The 24,845-nt window shown below is 36.4% G+C and overlaps 5 protein-coding genes across 7 annotated transcripts in view; 2 read left to right on the top strand and 3 right to left on the bottom strand.

Annotated features, from left to right (window-relative positions):
• LOC101890032 (dnaJ protein homolog 1) overlaps positions 1-1,306 on the bottom strand; it is a 136,233-nt gene extending 134,927 nt beyond the window's left edge. For 2 of the 3 annotated variants that reach the window (XM_011293589.3, XM_011293588.3), the window contains exon 1: positions 1,060-1,298. The gene's annotated coding sequence lies outside the window, so the exon portion shown is untranslated. Of the gene's footprint in view, positions 1-1,059 lie in introns of all 3 variants that reach the window. The other variant, XM_059124551.1, reaches the window with a different exon arrangement.
• Positions 1,307-6,595: 5,289 nt separating this feature from the next.
• LOC101889866 (RNA-binding protein 5) lies at positions 6,596-16,016 on the bottom strand. The gene is made up of 14 exons (XM_005182011.4): positions 15,813-16,016; positions 12,851-12,932; positions 12,499-12,780; positions 12,206-12,428; positions 12,081-12,150; positions 11,745-11,818; positions 9,771-9,845; positions 9,536-9,694; positions 9,365-9,476; positions 8,896-9,132; positions 8,327-8,833; positions 7,401-8,262; positions 7,096-7,336; positions 6,596-7,028 (listed from the first exon to the last, which is right to left on the bottom strand). Exons 1-14 carry the CDS (start codon positions 15,817-15,819, stop codon positions 6,915-6,917), a joined length of 3,045 nt encoding a protein of 1,014 aa, XP_005182068.1. The 5' UTR covers positions 15,820-16,016; the 3' UTR covers positions 6,596-6,914.
• Positions 16,017-17,744: 1,728 nt separating this feature from the next.
• Positions 17,745-19,825, top strand: LOC101889410 (uncharacterized). The gene is made up of 4 exons (XM_005182008.4): positions 17,745-18,753; positions 18,822-18,936; positions 19,003-19,528; positions 19,603-19,825. The coding sequence occupies exons 1-4, from the start codon at positions 17,912-17,914 to the stop codon at positions 19,761-19,763; spliced, it is 1,644 nt and encodes a 547-aa protein (XP_005182065.1). The 5' UTR covers positions 17,745-17,911; the 3' UTR covers positions 19,764-19,825.
• On the bottom strand, positions 19,575-20,951 carry LOC101889581 (zinc finger matrin-type protein 5). Its single transcript, XM_005182009.4, has 4 exons — positions 20,654-20,951; positions 20,372-20,530; positions 20,169-20,303; positions 19,575-20,002 (listed from the first exon to the last, which is right to left on the bottom strand). Exons 2-4 carry the CDS (start codon positions 20,499-20,501, stop codon positions 19,797-19,799), a joined length of 471 nt encoding a protein of 156 aa, XP_005182066.1. The 5' UTR covers positions 20,502-20,530; positions 20,654-20,951; the 3' UTR covers positions 19,575-19,796.
• Positions 20,952-21,490: 539 nt separating this feature from the next.
• Positions 21,491-23,378, top strand: LOC101889236 (protein pelota). Its single transcript, XM_005182007.4, has 2 exons — positions 21,491-21,776; positions 21,934-23,378. The coding sequence occupies exons 1-2, from the start codon at positions 21,739-21,741 to the stop codon at positions 23,057-23,059; spliced, it is 1,164 nt and encodes a 387-aa protein (XP_005182064.1). The 5' UTR covers positions 21,491-21,738; the 3' UTR covers positions 23,060-23,378.
• The last annotated feature ends 1,467 nt before the right edge of the window (positions 23,379-24,845 follow it).

The raw sequence follows: 24,845 nt of genomic DNA on the forward strand, positions 1-24,845 counted from the left end.
TGGACTAAGCGTATTGATCACTTGAGGCACAGTCACGGTCATTATTTGCATGAAATAATCTCCAAACATTAAATTATTATTACTATAAATTCAAATAAAGATGTCATGAAATTTTCTGTACTTTATGTGTTTTTCTTAACATTCCTATAGGTCTTAAAAATCACCCTTAAATATCCAATTTTCGAGTTTTTGTAATTAACGGTTTCTTGTCGTGTTTTAGATGGCATCACTGTTTAATAGCTCACTTTTCCGCTTGCTCTCGCACAATTAGTTTCCATTTTCACAAAATGTTAATAATTCTTTAATAAAAAAAAATATAAAACTCTTATGTCATTGCTCTCTGTTTCTCGCTCTCTCGCTCTCTTTATATCAATAGCTCCTACCAGTCCAATGGCAATGTATGGTAGATACCACACTCGCACAAACACATGGCAAGTTTATATTCATCACAACAATAACAAAAAAGAATTAAATAAAATACAAATGTTTTTCATTCATTTGGCGAAAAGAGATCATAAAATATTAACACTTTATCATTTATATTTATTTATATAGGTATACGTATATGTTTGGTGTGTATGTGTGTATTTTGGGTGTTCTTCTATAGCTTGGACTCTTTTCTTTTGCGTTTTTTTTTTTTATTTGGCCACTTCAGGAAAATTTTCACACTAACTATAATTAAATATTTAGGCAAAGCACAAAAATCAAAAAATGAAAATGTTGAGTTTGGTTTTTTCATTTGTGGAAGGGAAAGAATTTGCTCTCGTCAATGTTAACGTTGGTTGAAACGAAGACGACTGTGATCAGCACACGTTTTTTTTCTCATACATTTCACACCGTTATTTTCACACACTTGGCCCAAAAGAAAATCGTAAATATTCTATTAAAATATTCTAGGAAAATAATAAATTCAAAAGAAAAAATGAAACTTTTATATACGTAGGTATGTGTTTTGGCACTAATATATTCTTTTATTTAACACATAAACACTTGATTCTGAAAAATATGTTGTTATTATAATAAATATGTTATTATTAATAAAACACTTTTTTTAATTACATTTTTGATCACAAAATATCTGAAAAGTTGTCGCTTCAAATTTAAATTTTAGTCAACGCAGTCCGCGAAGAGGAAAAAGGGGGGCTATACAACTGCTGCTTTGGCGATGATGATGACGACGGTGATGGTGAATACCAATCACTAAAAAATTAACACAAGACTACAATCTGCAGAATACAGAAAAAAGAAGAGGTTCGTTTGTGTGGAGAGCGCGCACGGTTCTGACGCAAAATGAAAACCATACAAGTAAGTTATGTCAACTGCCCGCCAACTTGTGTACAGCAAAAACAACAATAAAATAACCTGATATATACTCACAATATCAAAGGGGCACTCTCTCTCTCTCTCTTTTACCTCCACCAACAACAAGACAAACAAAATCAAAAATTACGATTAACAGCTGTTTTCTTATTAGGGAAAGATAAGAGTTTTTTTTAAAAAAAAGCTCTTTGAGAGACATGATCGATTTTAAAATGTTACTCTTTTCATGTGGCTCTTTCGTGCATATGCACAACAGGTGCATATACAAAACAGAGGGGAACATTCCCAAAAGGCAAGCCGAAAAAAATGGTAAATGAGAAGACATTAAGAATCTGTAAAAGTGATCGTTGGAGAATTAAAAGGGAATCAGAATCAGATGGGAGGTATCGTTATATGGGGGCTATACGAAGACGTGGACCTACACAGACAATTTTCTACCTTAGGCTGTAGTATCCATTACGAACTTCAAATACCAAATTTGAAACAATTCCGGGGAATAATGTAGCTAAAATCATCAAAATACCGAATATCGGGAGGTACCGTTATATGGTGGCTATACCCATATACATGGCCTATTTTCAATACCAAAAGTCCTGCAGACATAAAATACATTTGAGTAAAATTTTTTCAATCTACTTCATTTCGTTCGGAAGCTAAAGTGATATCCACAGACGAGCAGAGTGAGAGACGGACGGACATCGCTAAATCGGCATAGAATTTCATTCTGATTAAGAATATATGTATACTTTGTGTGGTCTATAATGTATATTTCAAGGTGTTACAAACGGAATGACAAACTTAATATACTCTCCATACTATGGTGGAGGGTATAAAAATATATACCGGAGACGAGTTTCACAAAATGAAAACGTACGTCCCGAAATTCACTCCATTTTGGTCTGATATGGGAGCTATAGCTATGTCTAAACCCATTTGAAGTATTGATTTCTAAATTTGAAGTACTGGTTTCTAAGATGAATTCAGTCGGAATCGCCAACATTCAGTCCATTTGGGCTGATATTAGACATTTGGTGCATAATAAACACGATATCAGATAAAGATATATATGGGAGCTATATCGTAATCTGATCCGATCACGATTAAATTTGACAGAGGTATTTTCTAGCTGTATCTGATGCACGGTACCAAATATCTTTCTTGTGGAGTGCATATTACGCATGTGAGGGACTTTAAACCCCAAATCGGATGAAATATATATGGAAGCTATAACTATATCTCACAATATCAAATGAGTACTCTCTCCCTCTCTCTTTTACCCCCACCAACAAAGAGACAAACAAAACAAAAATTACGAATAACAGCTGTTTTCTTATTAGGGAGAGATAAGAGTTTTTAAAAAGAAAGCTCTTTCAGAGACATGATCGATTTTAATTTGCTACTCTCTTTCCATGTGACTCTCTCTTTGTGCATTTGCACAACAGGTGCATATACACAACAGGGAGAACATTCCCAACAGGCAAGCCGAATAAAGACGGTAACGATTTTCACTAAATTTGACGGAGACATAATCTATTATACAAAATAACATTATCACTTCGAGAAAGATTATATGAAAAACAAGTAAGCAAAGGCTACAGTCGAGCGGAGCCGACAGTTGAATACCCTACAACACTATAATAAACCATACAGTTTATATAGGCGAAATACTCGACAGAATTCCACAAGATATTGTGACAAATAATAAAAGAAAACCATCATGTTTCGTTTTCTAATTTTCGAATAATAGCAACTTAAACGGATTTGCTCATTTCCAATTTATTGGTAGATGTTGCACGTAAATGGTCTTCCTAGATCTGGAACCAATTATTACCAAATGTTTAATTCAAAATGAAAATATGCCAAAAATATGACAAAATTGAAAAAAATATGAGAACATTTTACAAAATCAATATTTTCATCTTTAGAGAGATATTTTAATGCGATTTTTTTAGACGTGTTTTCTTTCCTGCCAAGAGGCCATTCTGAATTAATGAGAACTGTCGAAATCAGTTCAGCCGTTCTCGACATATAAGAGATCTTTCAAGCATATCTTCTTTGATAGACATATATATCGCACATATTTTGCTATATATCCGATTTGTTGGATAATAACATCAATGTAAAGGTCAGAACTAACCTTGTGATGGCTTTGTGATTTCGCCGGGATTTAGAATATTCACGGTTTAATGAAAAATTTTGATTTTTTTCATCACAAAAGATATGGTCTATTTTACCCGCTAAATATTATCCGATGACCACCCAAATTAGTAGGCTTCTTCACCGCCCTAAACTCTATCTACATGCGAAATTTCGCGTCGATTGATCTATAATTGCGACCTGTATAGCTACTGCAAAATCCGACATTTTTTCGGTATTTGGTCCATTTCAACCCCTAAACATTTGGTGATCATATCCAAAAGCAATAGGGTTCTATTCTGGTCCAAGCCCCACCTACATTCTAAATTTCGTGAAGATCGGACCATAATTGCGACCTGTAGAGTGATTACAAATTAACATGGACAGACGGACAGACGGACGGACGGATATACATAGCTAGATCGACTCAGCTCGGCGAGCTAGGAAGATCCATATATACTTTCCTATGTGGGAAACCAATATTTCGAGGTGTTACATAATTTTTGGCCCAATCAAACTTATAATACCCCCAACACATAGTGTTGTAAGGTATAAATATGTATCGGAGCCGAGTTCCACAAAATGGAAACGCACGTCCCGAAATTCACTCCATCTGGGCTGATATTAGCCATTATTTGCACAATAAACTTGAAATCGGATTAAGTTCCTAATATAAGGGGGCTATATCCAAATCTGAATCTATCTCGATAAAATTTGGCAAATGTATTTCCGAGCTCTAGAAAATATCTGGTATCAAATATCATTGTTGTCGAATGCATATTACGAATGTAATATGATATTGATCATTTGGTGCACAATTAACCAGATGGGGCTGAGTCCTGTTGGAATATCCAAGGTCTGCGGCCAAAATGTTTGCGACAATATTCGTCGATTAATACGAGCGGAGAGGGACCATCGGCTGTTATGACAGCCCACACCATCACCATGGCCGGCGCTTCAGTTCTGGTGGCCAACCGAAGGTGCACATTTTTAGCTGACCTCTTTGGCAATTAAAACGATCATTTTGCTTATTTACAAACTGCTGAACAACGAATGTTTTCAAATTCGGCAGTTCACCAATTTCGGCCAAGCGAAGCAACTCTTTAGCTATTTTGAGTCTATTTTCTTTCTGTAAAAAGGTAAAAGGTTTATTCACATTTAAATGGAGTGCTGGAGTGCTCTAACGATAGCCACTTGTGGTTTTCCAGCCAAATATAAAGAAATCACATTATCACGCTTGAATTCCATTACGAATAACTTTTTTTCTGGAAAATTATCACCAAAATGCTTTTGTACGCTTTTAAACAATATAATGAGCTGTCACTGGAATACAGTTATCGGACAAGTGGTTCAGAAATTATAGCAGTCTGAAGATGTTTGCAGTTTCTTCATCTTACCCTGTATGGGAGCTATAGTTATATCTTAACCGATTTTCTCCAAATTTTATGTACTTGCTTCTAGACTGAATTCGGTCGGATGTGCCAAAAGTCATTTGGACTGATATTGGTCATTTGGTGCGCAATTAACCCGAAATCGGTTAAAGATATATATGGGAGCTATATCTAAATTTGAATCGATTATCACCAGTTTCAATAGGGTTCGTCCTTGGGCCAAAAAAATATTGTTTGCAAAATTTAAATTTAAATTAAATTTATTACAATTTGAATTTGGAGGAACGGATGGAGCTGGAATCCTGAAATTTGAAATTAACATAATTGGCGGAGTTTAGTGTAGGCAATGTAGGAAGTTTTCGAAATTTGTACTTATATGCACAAAAATTACTTAATCGTGCCAAATTTAGTACAATTTCGAATTCTGAAATTTAAAAATAAGATTGCTATTGCATTCCACTACTGAGGAATGCAGATAGTTTTGGAAATTTGTACTTATGTGTACTAAATGGTACACATTGTTAAATTTTTCATCGATACCACCATTCCAGACGATCAGGGTTTCCCGCAGTCGTTGCCTTTTTCCTAAGGAACTTCAGCTACGTCCTGATAAGTTTCAGTTCCTGGATCCCCAATCTACGGTAGTTTACTGTTCTTTGATTTTTCATTGTTTTGATACTAATTCTGACATTACAAGCCAGACAGGTAGACCTCTATACTTCCAATTTTTTCAAAGTTGGCCTACCTTCTCTTTATTGTACCATGATGTGTACTAAATGGTTCTATATTTGGGAGGACCATTTGATTTGAAACCTTGAAATTCGAAAATAATATTACTATTGCATTGTAGGACTGAGGTATGTGGGTAGGTTTGTAAATTCGTACTTATGTGTACTAAGTGGTACACATTGTTAAATTTTCCATCGATACCACCATTACAGACGATCAGGGTTTCCCGCAGTCGTTGCCTTTTTCCTAAGGAACTTCAGCTACGTCCTGATAAGTTTCAGTTCCTGGATCCCCAATCTACGGTAGTTTACTGTTCTTTGATTTTTCATTGTTTTGATACTAATTCTGACATTACAAGCCAGACAGGTAGACCTCTATACTTCCAATTTTTTCAAAATTGGCCTACCTTCTCTTTATTGTACCATGATGTGTACTAAATGGTACTATATTTGGGAGGACCATTTGATTTGAAACCTTGAAATTCGAAAATAATATTACTATTGCATTGTAGGACTGAGGTATGTGGGTAGGTTTGTAAATTCGTACTTATGTGTACTAAGTGGTACACATTGTTAAATTTTCCATCGATACCACCATTACAGACGATCAGGGTTTCCCTCAGTCGTTGCCTTTTTCCTAAGGAACTTCAGCTACGTCCTGATAAGTTTCAGCTCTTGGATTCCCAATCTACTGTAGTTTACTGTTCGCCGATATGCCGTTTTAGACCTCCTTGCATTTGGCCTTGTACCAATTCAGATCTAATGTTTATAACAGACATAGTCAGGTATATTTTTAGGAAGTTTAGCGTGACAATCTCATTTGTTGTAATATATTACTGATGTGAGTACAAAATACATCTGTCTTGCATTGCACCCAATCAGAAATGGGAAGCAGTGGTCCATGCAGTTACTTGTGATGAACCAAATAATAGAAGTGCATCTTCTGGACATCCTTGAAATAATTGAGCCACAACTTCAAGATTTCTAATAAAATTAACCACCCACCATAGCTACAAGATATACTTTTTAATGTCAATTTTATTAAAATTTGTTGCAATTGACTGAAATGTTACAAATATTTGTATTTATCTATACGTGTAGTAAATAACTATAATTTTATAATTCAGGGATTTTATTGAATATTATATTCAAGAAAATTATTCTAAGATTTTGTTCTAGGAAGAAATTTAGATGTTTTAAAACAAACTAAAGACTACGACACTACATAATTGTTATTAGAGCTTACGTGAAGAAATAAAACAAATAAAATCAATAAAAAAATTGATGGTGATATCTTGAGATACAGTATAAAACATTGTACGGATGGGCAAAGGCAGGTTCATACGGATTCATAACGCGATTTCATCATTTTCTTTATATAAGTCTTGTAATCATCATTGGGTCCGGCACCTGAATGAACACCTAAACCAGCTGTTGAATTACGGGTATTCGCCTAAAAGAAAGATTCAATGAATGAATTGTATTTCGAAATGCCTTCGTTATTTTGCCCATATATTCACCTCAATAATATTTGTTCGCCCTTGATTTTTGCGACCCAACCCCTGGCCTTCGGACCAACCCATTTTCTGCAACAGCCGATTGCCTACGTTGTTCGAACCAATTGGCATAACGGGGGCTGCTTCCGATGTACGCGACGTTAAACTTTTTATTTCTTTTTCAAAGAATTCTCTGCTGGGATTTGGTGGTGGTGGATCATATTCACCATACTTTTGTCTTCTTTCTTTGGCTCGATCTCGATAACTATAGACGAAAACAAATCAAATCAAACTATAAAAACATTGCTTGTTTTGAAAAAAACACTTACGACAAAGCCGCTGCCAATGAATCCTTATCACCATCCATGTGCATTGAACTTCCGGCACCACCGCCACCTCCCGCACCCCTCGATGAATTCAATTTAGCCAAATTCTCCTTATGTAAATTGGACATTTTTAAATGTTTCTGCAGGATTTCCAACGATTGGAATGCTCTTTTACATAGTAAACATGTAAGTTTTTGGAAATCAACATAATCCTTTTCGCTCGCCTCTCCCACTGCAGAAGGGCCCTTATGTGACATTGTAGGCGGTACATCCTCTTCCGAATCGGAACCATATGCTGGTATAAGTTTGTTTGGTGCACTCAGTGTCATAGGTGACATAAAATTAGGTGACAACTTGTTGCTGGCCTTCTTTTCTAATATGGAGAAACCCACATCGGCATAACCACTGCCACTACCGCCGGAACTTGTTGATGTTCTGGCAGCATCAATGGAAGTTTGTGTTGGCTGGGGCGGGGCTATGGGTACATAATCCTTCTTTTGATTCAACTGTTTGGCCCATTTCTCCATGTCTTTTACAATCTTTTTGGCGACTTTTACCTTATCGTGTTTGTTGCCGCTGCCTTCTTTTTTCTCTTTCTTGGTTTCGCCTTCATCGGCGGTAGCGGTTGAAGCCGAATTTGAAGTATTAGCTTCAGTTTCTTGCTGAACTGCGGCCTGTACGGAGGCCGTTACTGCAGCAGGTGTTGCCAGTGTATAGGTACTTTTACGTTGATCCCAATATAGATAGGCTCCAGTTTCGTTATTGTAATAGTATTGGGAATGAGCATCATAATATAATCCAGTTGTGGGATCGTAATAATAACCAGAGGTTTCATCATATTGATATAGTGATACATCGGGAGTGGCTGAAATAAAAATCATTTCGGTGTGGCAGAAATGCATTCGACTCTAGACAATTGCAAGACTTACGATATATTTTGCCATCATTGCCTTTTGGTGTTACCACTGCCGGTCGTAGGGCAGAGGCAGCAGCTGCTGCTGCAGCCGCGGCAGCCGCCGCCGCAGCTGTTGCCGTTGTTTCAATGCTATTCATTTTGGCCTGTTTTCTCTTAATGGCCGAAAGAGCAACAGCAGCTCCGGAATTTGCTTCGGTAACCTGACCATCGGTCGGCAAATTCGAATAACAGCCACTACTAATTTCGGACATATAATATTCAGTATAATATTGTAAATATTGAGCATGTTCTGCTGGTGTTGTAGCATAGAGGGAAGCACTATATTCAGCTAAACGTGGTACATCATCCAGCGTATATTGAGCTGCCACCGAGGAAAGAGATGCTGCCGCATTACTCTCAGCAGCGGTCATTGGTCCAATCACTGACTGCGAAGATTTTCCCCCTGAGCCGTCTGATGATTCGGTTTTCTTTTTAGGTACAATCTGGCGATTTTCATGATCCACACAATATGTTACAAGAACTACAAAACAGATCAGTGATAAGCCAACTTTCTAAGCATAGGTTCAATTCATTTGTACTCACCCTCTTTTTCGTCAATTGTTAGAGGCGGTTCCAATGTACTCAACAAATTGTGCATATTCATGGAATCGACCAATGTATCAAAATTTAGATAGCATATTCCCCGTGATGTTTGTGTAAGGGCATCACGCGACACAAGAACCTTGGTTATTTTCTTGGCCAAATCAGGTGCATGTTTTGTGATGGCTGTTAAAACCCCCTCCTCATTGGTCAGCACATCCAAATTACGTAACATAATTTCTGCATTGAATTGGTAGAAGTAGGGAGGAGTTTCATTGTGATTAACATTTTTCGATTAACAACTTTTACAAAGGAACAGAACAATAGGACAAAAAAATGTGTATCTCTTCAGATATATAGCATTTTATCTTTTGTGAAATTATTGCAAATTGGTTAGATGCCTGTTTCAATAAACTAGTATTTTTGTAAACTGTTCTTAAGAATAGATGAAAAATTTTGTGAATATGTATACTTTTGGTAAGAATGTTGCTTATTTCATCGCTGCCCTCGCCGTATGAACTGTCGCCACGTGAGGCAAGGCATTTGTAACAACTGTCGCGGCGTCGGAAGTTAAAGACGTTGCACTGCAAGGGAAAGCACATTAATATAAATTGTTTTCTTTTTTGGTTTAAATTTTTCTTACCTTGCCACAATACCATTCGCTGCGCTTTGAATTGCTATCTTTTGAGTTATGGCCAAGCGACATATCTTCATCATCAACTGAGCCAGATTGTTCGCCTTCATCGCGCGAAGCATGACATCTGAAGCAATTTCCACGACGTTTGAAATTAAAAAGACCACACTGTAATAAACAAAAAAATTAGTTTTTGCGTTGTTTTAAATCCTTAGTTTAGAAATATTATGAGCATAACACCAACCTTGCCACAATGCCAATCCTTTAGAAGACTATATTGCAATGTAGCACGACATGTTTCGTTCAGTTGCAAAATACCCTATAATGGGGAGAGAAAGAAAAAAGAAAAATTCCACATTAGTTCAACATTATTCAAAAGTCAACATTCCACAGACTACACAAGTCACCGGTATGATGGATATCATTTCAACGTTTCGCTTTGCTTTCACAAAGTAGTGCCTTTTGTTTGTGGGTCGGCTCTTCTAAGTTTTCTTTTTTGGTTATTTGAAGTGTCTCACTCGCATGGTTGGAAGGTGGTTTATATCCATAAACACTCACACACATATACGATAATTTCCCTTTTATGATGGTGATGTATGGTCGGTCAGACGTCTGCCAAAAAAATGTCACGATTCCTTCGTTGGGTATGTCTATATTTTAATGGACTTTTGAATGAGTCAGTGTCAAGAGATCACGACTTTTTCAGTTTTCCTCTCATCTTAATGAAACCTATTTAATCTTCCCGCTATAAAATATCTTTGAAATCATTTTATATTCGCGGAAGTCTTCTAAAAACTATCTATGGAATCCTTTGTGCAAAGTCTACTCTTAAGGAAAAACCTCCGGAAAGACTCTCAAGATTTTTATAGAGTTTAGTTTAATTCATGGCGCGATAAAACATTTGAAAATTGGTTTCGTAAAAATCCAGAAAGGTCAACAAAGGTCATTCCATTTGTAATTCCTCGAAATACTGATGACAGACCCAACAAAGTGTATTATTCCTGTTCACCGTAAAATTTTAAGTCGATTTAGGGATGTCCCTCTGTCAGTGTTTCTATCTGTTGTAATCACGCTACCTTTAGATCGAATTGAGAAAGAAGTCTAAAACTTTGCACACATGTGTATTTTGCCAGAAATAGATCCACGTTTTCACATGGCCCGAATATAAAGATACCTCCCATAGCCCCCATATAAAGGTAGCCCCCATAGCCCCCATATAAAGGTAGCCCCCATATAAAGGCATTATCTTGGGAAATTTCAACAGAACTGGCTAACTGGAAGAGGATGTAATGTCTCCAAGAAGATTTGGCCGGTGAACTCCGAAAGAAGATCTAGATCACCCATATCATTGACGAAGCTGGACTTGAAGCTTGTGGTGGACATAATTACAGGAGTCTGCAACATAAATGCCATGACATCCAAATGGGGAGTGGGGGTGACGACACTGAATACTGCAGGCTTTGTCAGGACGAGGAAAAAACTGAGACGGTGGAACACTTACTCTGCCACTGCCCAACTCTTATAGGAGTGAGACAGAGGCTACTGGGTAAGCAAATTCTGCCAGACTTGTCCTAACTCTCCGACATCGAGCCAGCAGTCATTCTTCAGTTACCCAGAAGGCTAAAATGGCTAAGGACGATAAGCTGATATACCATGGATGCAAACCTACTAACTTCTCCACTCTTTATTTAGATTCTCACTTCTTCACTATCCGCTTTTATTTTCCTTCCCTCTATTATATTCTCCTATCTTTTTAAATTAGGATGAACACAATGCACCAATAGCTCTCCCAATGGAGTGGTTGTATATACAACCTCGCATCCTTTAACCTAACCTCGTAATGGGTACTACAACCTGTAACAAAAAATTACTTATGATGGAACACGACTGGGTCGAACTTTTAATACCATCTACCATTTTGAAGGAATTTGAAAAATTAAAAAAAACCCTTGAATAATACCTCTCAAATTAAACGCCTTACATGGGGGGACTATATAAGGCGAACTTGGATGTTTTTTTTTTTACTTCTTCTTTCACGATGTTGAAAATTCTAACGAAATTTGCTCCCAGTCATTGTCCTTGTTAAGAGTCCAAAGGTATTTAGTCCGTCCGTAATAACCATCATCATTACTTTATTATTATTTTACTTTACACCTCCACTTCATTTCATAACTCTTTTTGTTTGTTTTTTGTTTGCTTTTAATTGTGTTGTTGATACCTGAGTATACTCCATCCAGTGTGCTGCTTCTTTAGTCGTATTAAACTCGACGAATGCAAAACCACGTGATGCACCTAAATAATTTGAATAAGAAGCAAATACAAAATGTTTTTGTAAAATAATCAACAAATTTTTGTTATGTATGAAGTTGGAAATAGAAGGTAGGGAAATAGGTTTCTGTTTTGTTTTTCTTTTAATTTTTTCTTAATTTCTTCTGGCAGAATTTGTTTTGCTTCATCCTTTGCATATACTTACGCTTTGTTGGTACTTTTCGTTTGTTTGTTTTTTTTTTTTTTTTGCTGTAAGTTATCTTAAGTTTTTGATAATGAAACCTACCTGTTGTACGTTTACGTATGAGGCGTATAGCGGCTGGGGCCATTTCTGCTTTAATCAATAAGCTCATGATCTGAAAAATGAAGATATTAAACTATTATCACACACACTGAAAACCGACAACATACATCTGCCTCGGTGATATGTGGTTGCAGACCAAATACAATGATGGTGTTTGAGGGCTTTTGATTTTGACTGCTATAATATTGGGCACTCATTGTCTCGTCACTTTCATCGCTGTCACGGTCGTCGGTGTTATAACGACGATTGTTATTGTTACTGTTATTGCCATTGCCACCTCTTGAACCTCCATAATTTTTATTATCCCTATCACCGCCTCCATCACGATCTCTGTTAAGGATAATATAACATCATAACATTCACTTTTATTTTGTATTTTATTTATGTAACCGAATCATACCTTCTATCTCGATTGTCATAATCACGATCACGATTTCTTGATCTGTCATTGTAGTAGCGTTCCTCGGCATCATAGTAATCATCCTCATTTCCACGAGAACAAAATTTACTATTTCCCCGTGAATTACCACCCGAGTTTCTATCATCCTGATAGTCTTGATTGATTATATCACGATACAGATCGTTATCGTTGTTATTGTCATATCTGTAACCACCACGTTCACGTGAACGCGATCGAGAATTACGTCGATTCATGCGATAGTTTTGTTCCCGACCACGTTCTCTATATATTTTGAAATAATAATTTTGGTAGTTAAAAATAATGCATTATTATTATTTAGGTTTCCTCTTACCTTGATCTTGAGCGAGAACGACTGTAACGGCGATAAGTACCACGACCGCCGTTGTTGTTATTTCCTCCATTACGAAAACGTTCTAGAAGTAGATAAAATAAAATCGTGGCTTTTAATTTTTTGGGGTTAGTATGTCTTTGTGCATTTGTTTGTAACATGGAGAAGGAAGCGAGATAGACCCATAGTCTCTTTTGAGGATCTTGATAGAATCACTTTCTGAGTCAATTTATGCATGTCAGTCCGTCTGTCCATGTATTCTTGTGAACAAAATGCACAATCGGATCCGATTTAGATATATCTCCCATATATCTTCAATCGATTTCGATTTTAATTGTGTACCTAATGGCCAATATAAGTTCAAATTACCTGATTTGGCACCTCTAATCGAATTTAGTCTAAAAGTAAATACATCAAATTTGGTGAAAATCGGTTCAGGTATAGCTATAGCTTCCATATACAGGGTGAGATGAAAAAACTGCAACCAACTTTAGACTGCTGTCATTTATAAGCCACTCGTCCGACAGCTGTTAAAATTATTCCAGTGATAGTTCATTGTATTGTTTACAAGTGTAGAAAAGCATTTTGATGAAATTTTCCAGAAAAAAATTATTCGCAATGGAATTCAAGCCTGTGTGTGTGAGTTCTTTATATTTGGCTGGAAAACCACAAGTGGCTATCGTTAGAGAACCCCAGCATTTAAATGTGAATAAATCTGTTGTGTTTCGTACCATCGTGATACTGGTAGCGTAGCCCGACATCAGCAGAAATGGTTCGAAAAGTAAAGAAACGACTTGATCGAAACCCGCGTCGCAGTAGGTGGGTAAGCCATTGAAATTCCAAAAAGTGCAAGAACTTACACCGTAACTGAAAGAAAATAGACTCAAAAGAGCTAAAGAGTTGTCTCGCTTGGCAGAAAGTGGTGAACTGGCGAATTTGGTTCTCTCCGATGATAAAACATTCGATGTCTAGCTGTTTGTAAACAAACAAAATAATCGTGTTTACTTTCCATAGAGGTCAGCTGAAAATGTACAACTTCGGTTCGCCATCAGAACTCAAGTGCCGCCTATGGTGATGGTGTGATCCGCCATAACAGCCGATGATCGCTCTCCGCTCGTATTAATCGACTGTGGCATCAGAATGAATGCCGAATATTATCGCGAAACTATTCTGGAGGCCTTGGGCACGCAAACTTTTTGGCCACAGACTGTGGACAGGACTCAGCACCATCGCACTCAGCACCCGCCTCCTAAGAATGGTTAAAAATGAGGTTCCTCGCTTCATTTCCAGCGCACAATGGCCACGAAAATCTCCGGAGACCAATCCGTTGGAATTTTGTGTCGGGAGTATTTTGGAAAGCAAGATTGGCACCAAAAAATACCCAAGTGTCGATCAGCTCAAGCAAGCACTTCGCCGGGAATGGGCCAAAATACCGCAGAGCGACATTCGGGCAGAGTGTGACGGTTTAATTTCAATTCGTGCCAAAGGTGACCAATTCGAACAAATCTTAACTTATTCTAAAATTTGATGCTATTTTCGACATGTTTGCTTCCATTCAATAATATTAAAAAAAAGTGCGTTTGCCTTTGTCGCACTTTTTTATCTCACCCTGTATATCCGATTTTAGGTTTATTGTGCAAATAATGGCTAATATCAGCCCAAATGGAGTGAAATTCGGGACGTACGTTCCCATTTTGTGGCTCCGATATATATTTTATAATACAATCCTTCCCGAAGTGATATCATGCTCTCTCAAGCAATGTTTTTTAGTATAAAAGATTAAAACGTTTCCGTCAAATTTAGTTAAAATCGATGCAGAATTGGATATACCTCCCACATATTAGTTCCCTCTGAAACCTAACTATAATAGGTGGTATGATCTACTTCAAATAAATTATTTTGTTACGAGAGCTCTACTAAGTGGTGTAGGGTATCATATAGTCGGCCCCGCCCGAATTTTGACTTTTCCTTACTGGGTTTAAATTAAGAACAGGTAGCGACAAAATTGTTTTTTTTTTTCATTTTTCCAAATCAACAGTATTCATTGTTTTTATGTTTCACCGAGAAATCTTTTGATGGGCTTTTAATTTTCCGAAAAATTATATGATTATAATATGGTTAAATAGTAGATTTTACGACGAATAATTTATGCTTATAATTTATGCGTAGTTGATATAGATCTGCCCATTTAATTAAGAGAAAGAATCTTAGGTCCCTGTAGAAGGCCGGGAGAATTCAGTCGAAAATGAATATTAAAGGTGGTTTTGGATAAGCTTAAGACTATCACCTCTGTCTATAGGCTTTTCCAAAATCTAAAGCTTTGGACGAAAGCCTGCAATCCAGGAAATAGTTATTTATTGAATACTGATGCCTCGCAAAAAAAGGACATCCCCTAAATAAAATATACCTACATTGTAGGAAAATGAAAACATTCAGCGATAATTAAAAAAATTCAAATTTTCCCATGTAGTTCGGTTAAAGTAAAACCTTCACCTTTCCTCTTGATCCTCTTGATTGGAGGACCATAAATAATTTTTGCCGGTTCGAATGGACTCATTCCCACAAAAATGTGTTATCCCAATCCTTCTGCTGAAAAATATGAATCCAAACAAGTTTTGTCCATCATTGAATATTAATTTCTCTTGACTCACATCATTTTATGTGAAATATTAATTTTTATGTATCAACCTCCATGATTAGAATTGTTCCATGCCCCCAATTTAAAAGCGACAACACAGCATTATACATGTGTACATACACACATTCTTGGAGGCACTACAATTGCAACACAACCCCTTCAAATATCAGATATATAGAATATATCATAAAAACCACATAAATAAACATGAAAAAGCACAATTTTAAATGCAGATATATCTATACTGCCGGCAAATTATCTTATTTTATGTAGAAAAGAGAAAATAATAAAAAATTTCATGGCGAAGAAAATATGGCGACAACTTACGATCCATACTGCGAAAAATTGTTCAGTATTTTACAAATGTGCGTTTTAGGTAGATATCGATTTTTAATTATCTTTCTTTTTTACACATTTACTGGATAGTTGTATAATTTAGACAATTTTTTTACTGTATTATATCTTAAAAAAAATCAAATCTACGAACAATGTAGAAAACTCCGTAAAAATTCTCAAAGTGAAGAACCATAATAGGGATCTACAGTTGGAATTTTAACAATCGATAAATTTTTCATTAGAAAACGATAGCTGAATATAGATTTACAATGCTCTAGTGATCAATTAGCTGTGTTCCTTCATTTATCTGTGTTAACAGAAAAACTCATAGAAGAACTTTTTTCTCTGGCATAAGCCACAGAATGGATTTCGTAAATAAATTAGGGAAAACTAGTTTAAATTATGAACAAAAATTTAACTTACTTATTTCAAGACTCCTTTGTTCTTTTACGAAAAAGCCACCTGATGACATAAGCCAGTAAAAAATCTATTTACGTAGCTACAACGCTACGCCCAAAAACACTTATTACATCACCCCCTCGCCAAAAACGAATGACATCATTAAAATTCGCGGAGCAAAAATGTGTGATTTTTAAAGAATAACAGTAAAACTATTTTTTTTTGACTGATTTAAGTCATCGGCTGTCTTCTTCCTAAAAACAAAGGAACTTTAAGGTGCAAGTACATAAAAAGCTTGAAGTCATGGCTAGGTATATCAATGTCAAATTATAATGGAAGACGATGGCAGGATTTTAGTGCGGCTCTGTGATCTCTTTATGAAATGTCACAAAATATATCTACCCATGACCTCAAGCTTCTTATGTACTTACACCCTTAGTTGGACTTACTTCCATTTTGGGCCATAATTTACACTTGTTAAACATACGCTCCTGTTATTTTACTAAGAAACCAGCCGATTACTTAAGTCAGTCAAAAAAGTGTTTCACGTATTCTCAACTTTAATGCGCATTTAATTTTTGTCCTTAAGGTGGGAATACATAATGCACTTATCTGTCTATCTTAAGTCATCGGCTGGCTTCTTCGGAAATGAACAGAGGTGCCTAGGGCCAAAATAGAATTAAGTCAACCTATAACTCCTTTGTTCATATACGATGAAGGCAGTCGATGACTAAAGCCAGCCACATATGCGCTTTATGTATTTGCACCCTTAAGGCGGGAATAAATAAAGCGCTTATCTGGCTGGCTTAAGTCATCGTCTGGCTTCTTCGGAAATGAACAAAGGAGCCTTAGTCCAAAATCAAACTAAGTCAACCTAAACTCCTTTATTCATCTACGAAGATGCACTTTATGTATTTAAACCCTTACAGACGACAGTATCTGCAATTACGTTTCGTTCCGCCCAAAGATTCAATAAAATCTCAGGGTCTCTCTGGCACCAGACGCGTCCCTTCATTTTTTCTGACATCTGGAAATGAAATAACAATGGTGAGGATACATAAAGCGCATATTTGGCTGGCTTAAAATATCGACTGGCTTCTACAATCTTTGAATCTACTAGTTTTGCAATTTTTTTCGATATCATAAAGGGAAAATCGGTTATCATAGTAACAAGATTCACATTATTGCAGTTCTGGAACAGATCAACAAACGAGCATATTTGACTGGCTAAAGTCATCGGCTGGCTTAGGAGCGTAGGGCCAAAATCGAACAAAATCAACCTGATCCTGATCCCTGAATCCCTTTGTTCCTCTACGAAGAAGACATCCGATGTCTTGAACCAGTCAAATAAACGATTTATGTATTCATATGCATACATGTGTTTTAGTTACGAAAAACGTCGACTTAGTACGTCAAATTTTAGGTAACGCTATAAAGAGGAACTTTTCCTTCACAAAGAGGTCGGTTACACGAACTCATAAATCGATTTTCTGTTTTCGATTTTTTTTTTCGTAAGTTCATTTAACGTCAAGTCGAAAGTCGACCTAAACAACCCTAGAGGAGAAATATGGGGAATTACAAGAATTAAAATAAAAATATTGAGTTGTTCATTAAAATACAAAGTTTTGATACAAAACTGCCATTACGTTGTCGATAAAACAATAGACGGAATACAAAGTGCATTTAAAGCAATGCCAAACATTAAACCAACCACCGAAAAAGCTCCAGGTGCTTGCAAAGATATTTCAATTGTTGTTGGAAGTCCATTGCCATTATCTATTACAACCGAAATGGCCAAGAAATCCATATCGCGTGCAACAGTTATGGTTAAAAATGAAATGATAGGGGTACCGACGTCAAATGCCCCTGTTGTGGTTAAAAATGAAACGGTAAAAGTTCCAACGCCAAATGCTACAGTTATTGTAAAAAGGGAAATGAAACCGCCCATTCAAAATGACATGGAACAAAAACCATCGCACATCTACCAACAGCGGAAATATATGTTAAACGAATATAAGGAGCTATTCAGTGTTCTTATGCGATTCTCAGATAAAGAAATATCACAAAAAGTGGTTCGTTGTCTTAATGCCAAATATGCCAATAAAGAAACGCAGACTGATCCAGTTGAAATATTGGAAACCAGCAGTTCAAAGGAATTAGTTCCACCAGTAAATACTAATACAACAGAATCAACACCAACATCGCCAAACAACTCAAGACCGCCAACACCTAAGAAACGAAAACGTAGACGTAAAGTGGCAGAGCCACAGGCTAATAAAGAATCTCGTGTTGCACAGCGGTCATTATTGTCGGAAAAAAGCGTACAGCGAAAACCGTCATCACAAACACCGGAGATCGCCCAATCAAATAATGACTGCCCTGCGAAACGGCGGCGATCGAACTCGGTATGTTCAAACGATTCAACTCTTTTTAATATGATCACTGATATGGATTTAAGTAGAAAAGACGAATTGTATGAAAGTTTTATTAAAGACTGCATAATAGCTGATGTACCGTTGGAAAATGGCTTGTTGTATGTATAAAATTGTGAATACCCCAAATTGATTTACACTCTGAACTATAGTCTTTACTTATTTTTAGGCCTATTTACGATTGCATTGTGAGAGATCAAGATAGAACTTTAAAAACACAAATCCTCATTTGGAAAGAATATAAACGAGTAGACTTAAATGAGCTAATAACAGACGATGATGAGGTACGAAATCTATTTATTTATATATGTAAATAATATGCTCATTATATTTTGTTTTCTCTTTTGAAGGATTTGTTACAATTAGCCATCAATAACAATCGCTCACCCCCAATTATAAAACTTTTGCTGACCAATGGTTTACGTCCTAATAGTGTTGATTGTCAGGGCAACAACATTATACACTTGTGCGTTTTAAATGATTTAGTTCCCGACTCTATGGATCATTTAATGTCACATATAGACTTGAAAATGCTGCTTGAATTGAACAATGATGGCTATACATGTCTGCAATTAGCAGTGCGACAAGATAATTTTCTATTGGCCGAATGTATATTGAATGGAGTGGATAAACGGTTGTCTGGAAGTATATTCTATACGCGTAACTACAATAAAATTGAATCAGATGAAAAAACTATGAAGCTGGATTTTAAGGATTATTATAAAAAAGTCTGCCAAGATATGATTGTGGAGGATAATGTGGCGTCCGCTAATGGAAACATTATAAAGAATTCTGATTTAAAACAAAAGTTATTGCAAGTTACTGATGTGCGTAGCGGCTCCACAGCGTTATTCTTTGCCATTGAAAATCAATCGGGTAAATACGAGTAATCGGGTATAATTACTGCAGAAAATATCTAATATTTTTCCTTTTTTTACTTTTTATTACAGAGCATTTAATATATTTTCTTCTGGCACATTTGAGTGATCCACGAACAGAAAATCTTAGTGGTCAAGATTGTAAGACATTTTTCAATGAATTTGGTAAATCATTAAAGTTAAGCTTAGATATAGATAGTGCAATGGAAAGGGTTATACAATTATTGTCATAGTAAAATTACAAAATTACGAATCTAATAAGTAAATTAACCCCATGAGTTGCTGTCGTTTATGATTTTTTTCAATTTCTTCAAATTTATTGGCCTTAAGGATGGCGGTAAGTTTTTCTTTGTTCGTTTCTTTTTTTGCAAAACATTTTCCGTCCATGGCAACCAAGGGTTTAGTATTTGCTGCGAAGTTATGCCACTTACATTTGTTCTAGAATTATTTTCTTTCTTTTCCAAGCTAGTACCTGTAACGGAAATTTTAAAACATAATATTAGATCGGACGATTTGACTAATGCAGTTGAATACAATAGCACCAAATATAGCTCTTTTAAACAAATGGGTAGAATATATCCCGTTGTCTTGAATACATTTTAATTTACATATCTGTCGATGTACATCCTTCTATTTACCTAATAGTCTTAATTCATCCAGTTCCTTTTGTGTATAATGTGAGGATTGACAATACAAATCGAAGCGACAATATCCTCTTAAGAAGTGTCGACACGTTGGTTTTGCAATTTCTTCTTCGTAAACTTTACGCGGATCTAGATGAAAATAATCAAACCAAAAAATTGCAGCCAGTACTTTAGTAAATTGCAAATATTCTCCATACCATCAAATTTCCGCATGCATCGGATTTTGTTAGTCTTATGTGACACGGAATCATTGTGCGTTTTTCGAACTTTAATATCGTTAATCATAAAGCATTGGCAATAGTCACAATAATAGCGTTTTCCACCCATTCTGTTCTATACACATTACCAATTCCTAGCTGTAAAAAAAAGAAACAAGACAAAAAGAAATTGGAGGTCGAATCTGGCAAACTTATTTCGTGAACACAATTTATTGGGTGAGTGTTAGGGGGAGAATTGACACAGAATTCGCGTAGACTTACTTTATGTCCATTCTACCTATATATATCTCTTGGGCATTTAATTATAATTATATTGCGTGAATGTTTATAGAATTGTCCCAGCACTAGGTTATGAAATCTTTCATTAAATGATTAAAATTCACCACCTATGTTGCAACCTTTGGTGCAATTAAATGAATCATGAGATATTTAGGGTACGGGTTTCTCTGCGTCGGAATTTCACAGTTTACTGACCAAATATTTTACAAATGCCTTTAATTTATGATATTTTTTAATTTCTCACTGTTTGTTTACATTGAAGGGATACTGTGATCGACTTTGATTAATCGATATCAAAAATGCGCAAATATCGGTTGTTCCAAAATCGGTTTGACAGTTCATTGTCCGAGCAGCTGTGTCGATGCGACTACCTATATTCTTCTACAATGGGTTGAACACTAAGTTGTATTAATGGAAGAAGAATACCAAGATTGAAATTGAAATTTTTAAAAATTGTTGAAAAATTCATGTTATAACAAAATCTGATTGGTGTCGTATAAGAAAACATATACAAATCAACTTATTTTTTTAAAAAAATCATAAATGTTGACATATTAATGTTTCCAAGTGTTGATGCTTCTACCTATATTCTTCTACCATGGTTGTATCGTTTGTGACCGAAACACACAATTTGAGTACTCTCCAAGTTGTACAACCAGTTGTATCGTGTGTGGCTTGAATTATATTACCATTAACAATTGGTCTTTTCCAGAACTGCAAAAATGTAAAAGTCTTCACTTAAGAAAAATTTATAATATATTACTTCCATCTCTGGAAAAAAGATATTTCATTAAAATAACCTGTGGCAACTCTCTCACGCTGCTGAAAGAAAAAAACATATGTTGGCTGTTGATGTGGAGTGGCTGTTTGGTCCGGTCGATTCAGGTGGAACTTTACCTTGGTTTCCAAAAATCCAGTTTCTACATAAATGAACATGGTGAAAATCTCGAGTCTTTCAAGAGCTGTGGAACTAAGAATATAGTAAAAATCATTTTAATTGCCTGATTATCGGATCGTTGGATAAATAATAATATTGGGAACGAATTTCAAGAAGTCAGCAATTCATCATGAAGCTGGTTAGCAAAAATGTGGACAAGGGTCAGGGGTAAGTGACAAGTATTCAATAATCTTTAAATCAGAAAAATTTTTGAATTTAAGAAAATATTTCACTAACAAAAAAATGTGCATGTGTGGTATTCTTCCATACACCATTTCCTTAAAACAAATATTGTTAATGTCATGTGCTCATCCTTTCTTTTTAGCACCGTCGTTCTAATACCCGAAGAATCAGAAGATATGTGGCATGCATATAATCTCATTGCCGAGGGTGATAGCGTCCGCAGCACAACAATACGCAAAGTTCAAAACGAAACAGCCACTGGTTCCAGCACAAGCAGCCGTGTACGAACTACTTTAACTATTACAGTGGAGACAATAGATTTTGATACACAGGGATGTGTTCTACGTCTGAAAGGACGTAACATTGAAGAGAACCAGTACGTTAAAATGGGTGCTTATCACACATTGGATTTGGAACTAAATCGTAAATTTGAATTGCGTAAGCCAGAATGGGATTCTATTGCATTGGAGCGTATAGAAATGGCCTGTGATCCAACGCAATCGGCCGATGTGGCAGCAGTAGTCATGCAGGAAGGTCTGGCTCATGTTTGCCTTATAACACCCAGCATGACATTGGTGCGCAGCAAAATCGAAGTCAATATACCACGCAAACGAAAGGGAAATATTCAACAACATGAAAAGGGCCTCATTAAATTTTATGAAAGTGTTATGCAGGGTATTCTGAGGCATGTCAATTTCGATGTTGTCAAGTGTGTACTGGTTGCCTCTCCCGGTTTTGTAAAGGATCAGTTTATGGAATACGTATTTCAACAGGCTGTTAAGCTAGATATTAAGTTGTTGCTGGACAACAAGAGTAAATTTATGCTTGTCCATTCCTCATCTGGATTTAAACATTCACTGCGAGAGGTAATGCAAGAACCATCGGTTATGTCGAAAATTTCCGATACGAAAGCAGCTGGAGAAGTTAAGGCGTTGGAACAATTTTACACAATGTTGCAGTGTGAACCATCAAAGGCCTTTTATGGTAAAAAACATGTAATGGCAGCTGCGGAAGCTCAGGCCGTTGAAACTCTACTCATATCGGATAATCTGTTTCGTTGCCAAGACGTTAATTTGCGCAAAGAATATGTACAGCTTGTGGAAAGTGTCCGAGACGCCGGTGGTGATGTAAAAATATTTTCCAGCATGCATATTTCGGGTGAACAGTTATCCCAATTGACCGGCATTGCTGCAATACTACGTTTTCCCATGCCTGAACTGGAAGAGGACTCGGATGGCGATGAAAATGTTGATTCGGATTCAGACTAGACAGACAGTTGATTATAGATTTAGAGTGTTATAGGCAACGATTTATAAAGAAATACAAACGAACTTTTTTTATAACAAATCACTACTGTAAAAATGCTCGCTTAGTAATTTCAGCGTTTCGAAATAGACATAATTTAGCTGTAAAGGTAACGTAAATAAAGTAACGGTTCTTATACTTATTTCAGACTGCAATAAGACAATTCGATTTTAAAGATATACATGAATTACAAGTTTTGAAGTTACAATAAAGTAAACACTTGAGAGTACCAAGGGCTGAGGCAAATATTATGTCGCAGTACTTCAGTATGGAGGGGATATATTGAGTTTCTAATTTATTATGTCGCAGTACTTCAGTATGGAGGGGAGGGTATATTGAGTTTCTAATTGCGTTTGTAACGCATCGAAATATACATTTAAGAACCTACAAAGTAAATATATTCTTTATCAGTATAAAATTATATGTCGATTTAGCAATACCCGTCCGATTTTTCGTCTGTGGAAATCATTCTAGCTTAGCACAAAACTAAGAATGAAGGCATCATTTACCGACAGATTTAAGGTGTTTTGGTTGTTTTAGTCAAAATTGCAAACAAATTTTGTTGTAAATTTGGATTATTTGTTCCCAGTATGTATGAAACTTTCGGCTTAACTCTAGTTTAGTAAAAACTCTTCAATTTTTTCGAAAATTTTTTCAGTGGTAGGTATTTTAACCATGATCCCGGGAAACTATTTTTTTCTTGGGGGACGGACCTGGGACCCCAGATTTTTGACCCGTAAGTCCGGGTTCGCGTTAGCCGGTGTGGGACATACCCAGAGGAGAAAATCTCAAGTCCCGGCCGAAGGCCGGCTATTTACAAAAAGTGTCAAATTTAGAAAACTTTGGTTCGCGTTAGCCGGTGTGGGACATACCCAGAGGAGAAAATCTCAAGCCCCGGCCGAAGGCCGGCTATATACAAAAAGTGTCAAATTTAGAAAACTTTGGTTCGCGTTAGCCGGTTTAGGACATACCCAGAGGAGAAAATCTCAAACCCCGGCCGAAGGCCGGCTACTTACAAAAGGTATCCAATTTAGAAAACTTTGGTTCGCGTTTGCCGGTGTAGGACATACCTAGAGTAGAAAATCTCAAGCCCCGGCCAAAGGCCGGCTATTTACAAAAAGTGCCGAAATTATGAACCTTTTGTTCGCGTTAGCCGGTGTCGGACATACCCATAGGTGAAAATCTCAAGACCCGGCCGGAGGCCGGCTATTTACAAAAAGAGCCAAATTTAGAAAACTTTTGTTATTCCGACGACTGCTACGCGAAATAAACACTTTTTTTATTAAAAACATCATTTTAATGAACTGGTTTGAATCGGGTTATGCGGATGGAAAGACCCATATCTCTGGACCCGAAAAAGGTATTAGCACAAATTGTAGCATTTTTGAACGGTAAGAGTGTCAGCTATAATTTGGAAACAATTTTGTTGACCCCCATAATGGGCCCTTTTTTGACTTTTTGGGGGTTTCATAAAAAATCCGGGTCCAAAAAATCGATAATTTGACTATAACTTCCGAACCATGACAACTTACCCCTTCATGTGACCACTTGTTGGATAGGTATTTCCATAAGCTTTCCATCGATACCCATATTGTCTATATCGGGTAAGTGGATCCGGGTCCAGGTGGGGTCTTGATCCCGGACTTTCGGGTCAAAAATCTGGGGTCCTGGGTCCGTCCCCCAAGAAAAAAATAGTTTCCCGGGATAAGGGTAAAAATACCTACCTCTGGAAAAAATTTCGAAAAAATC

This window comes from Musca domestica, unplaced genomic scaffold, assembly GCF_030504385.1.
Source record: "Musca domestica strain aabys unplaced genomic scaffold, Musca_domestica.polishedcontigs.V.1.1 3, whole genome shotgun sequence".
Lineage (NCBI taxonomy): Eukaryota > Metazoa > Arthropoda > Insecta > Diptera > Muscidae > Musca > Musca domestica.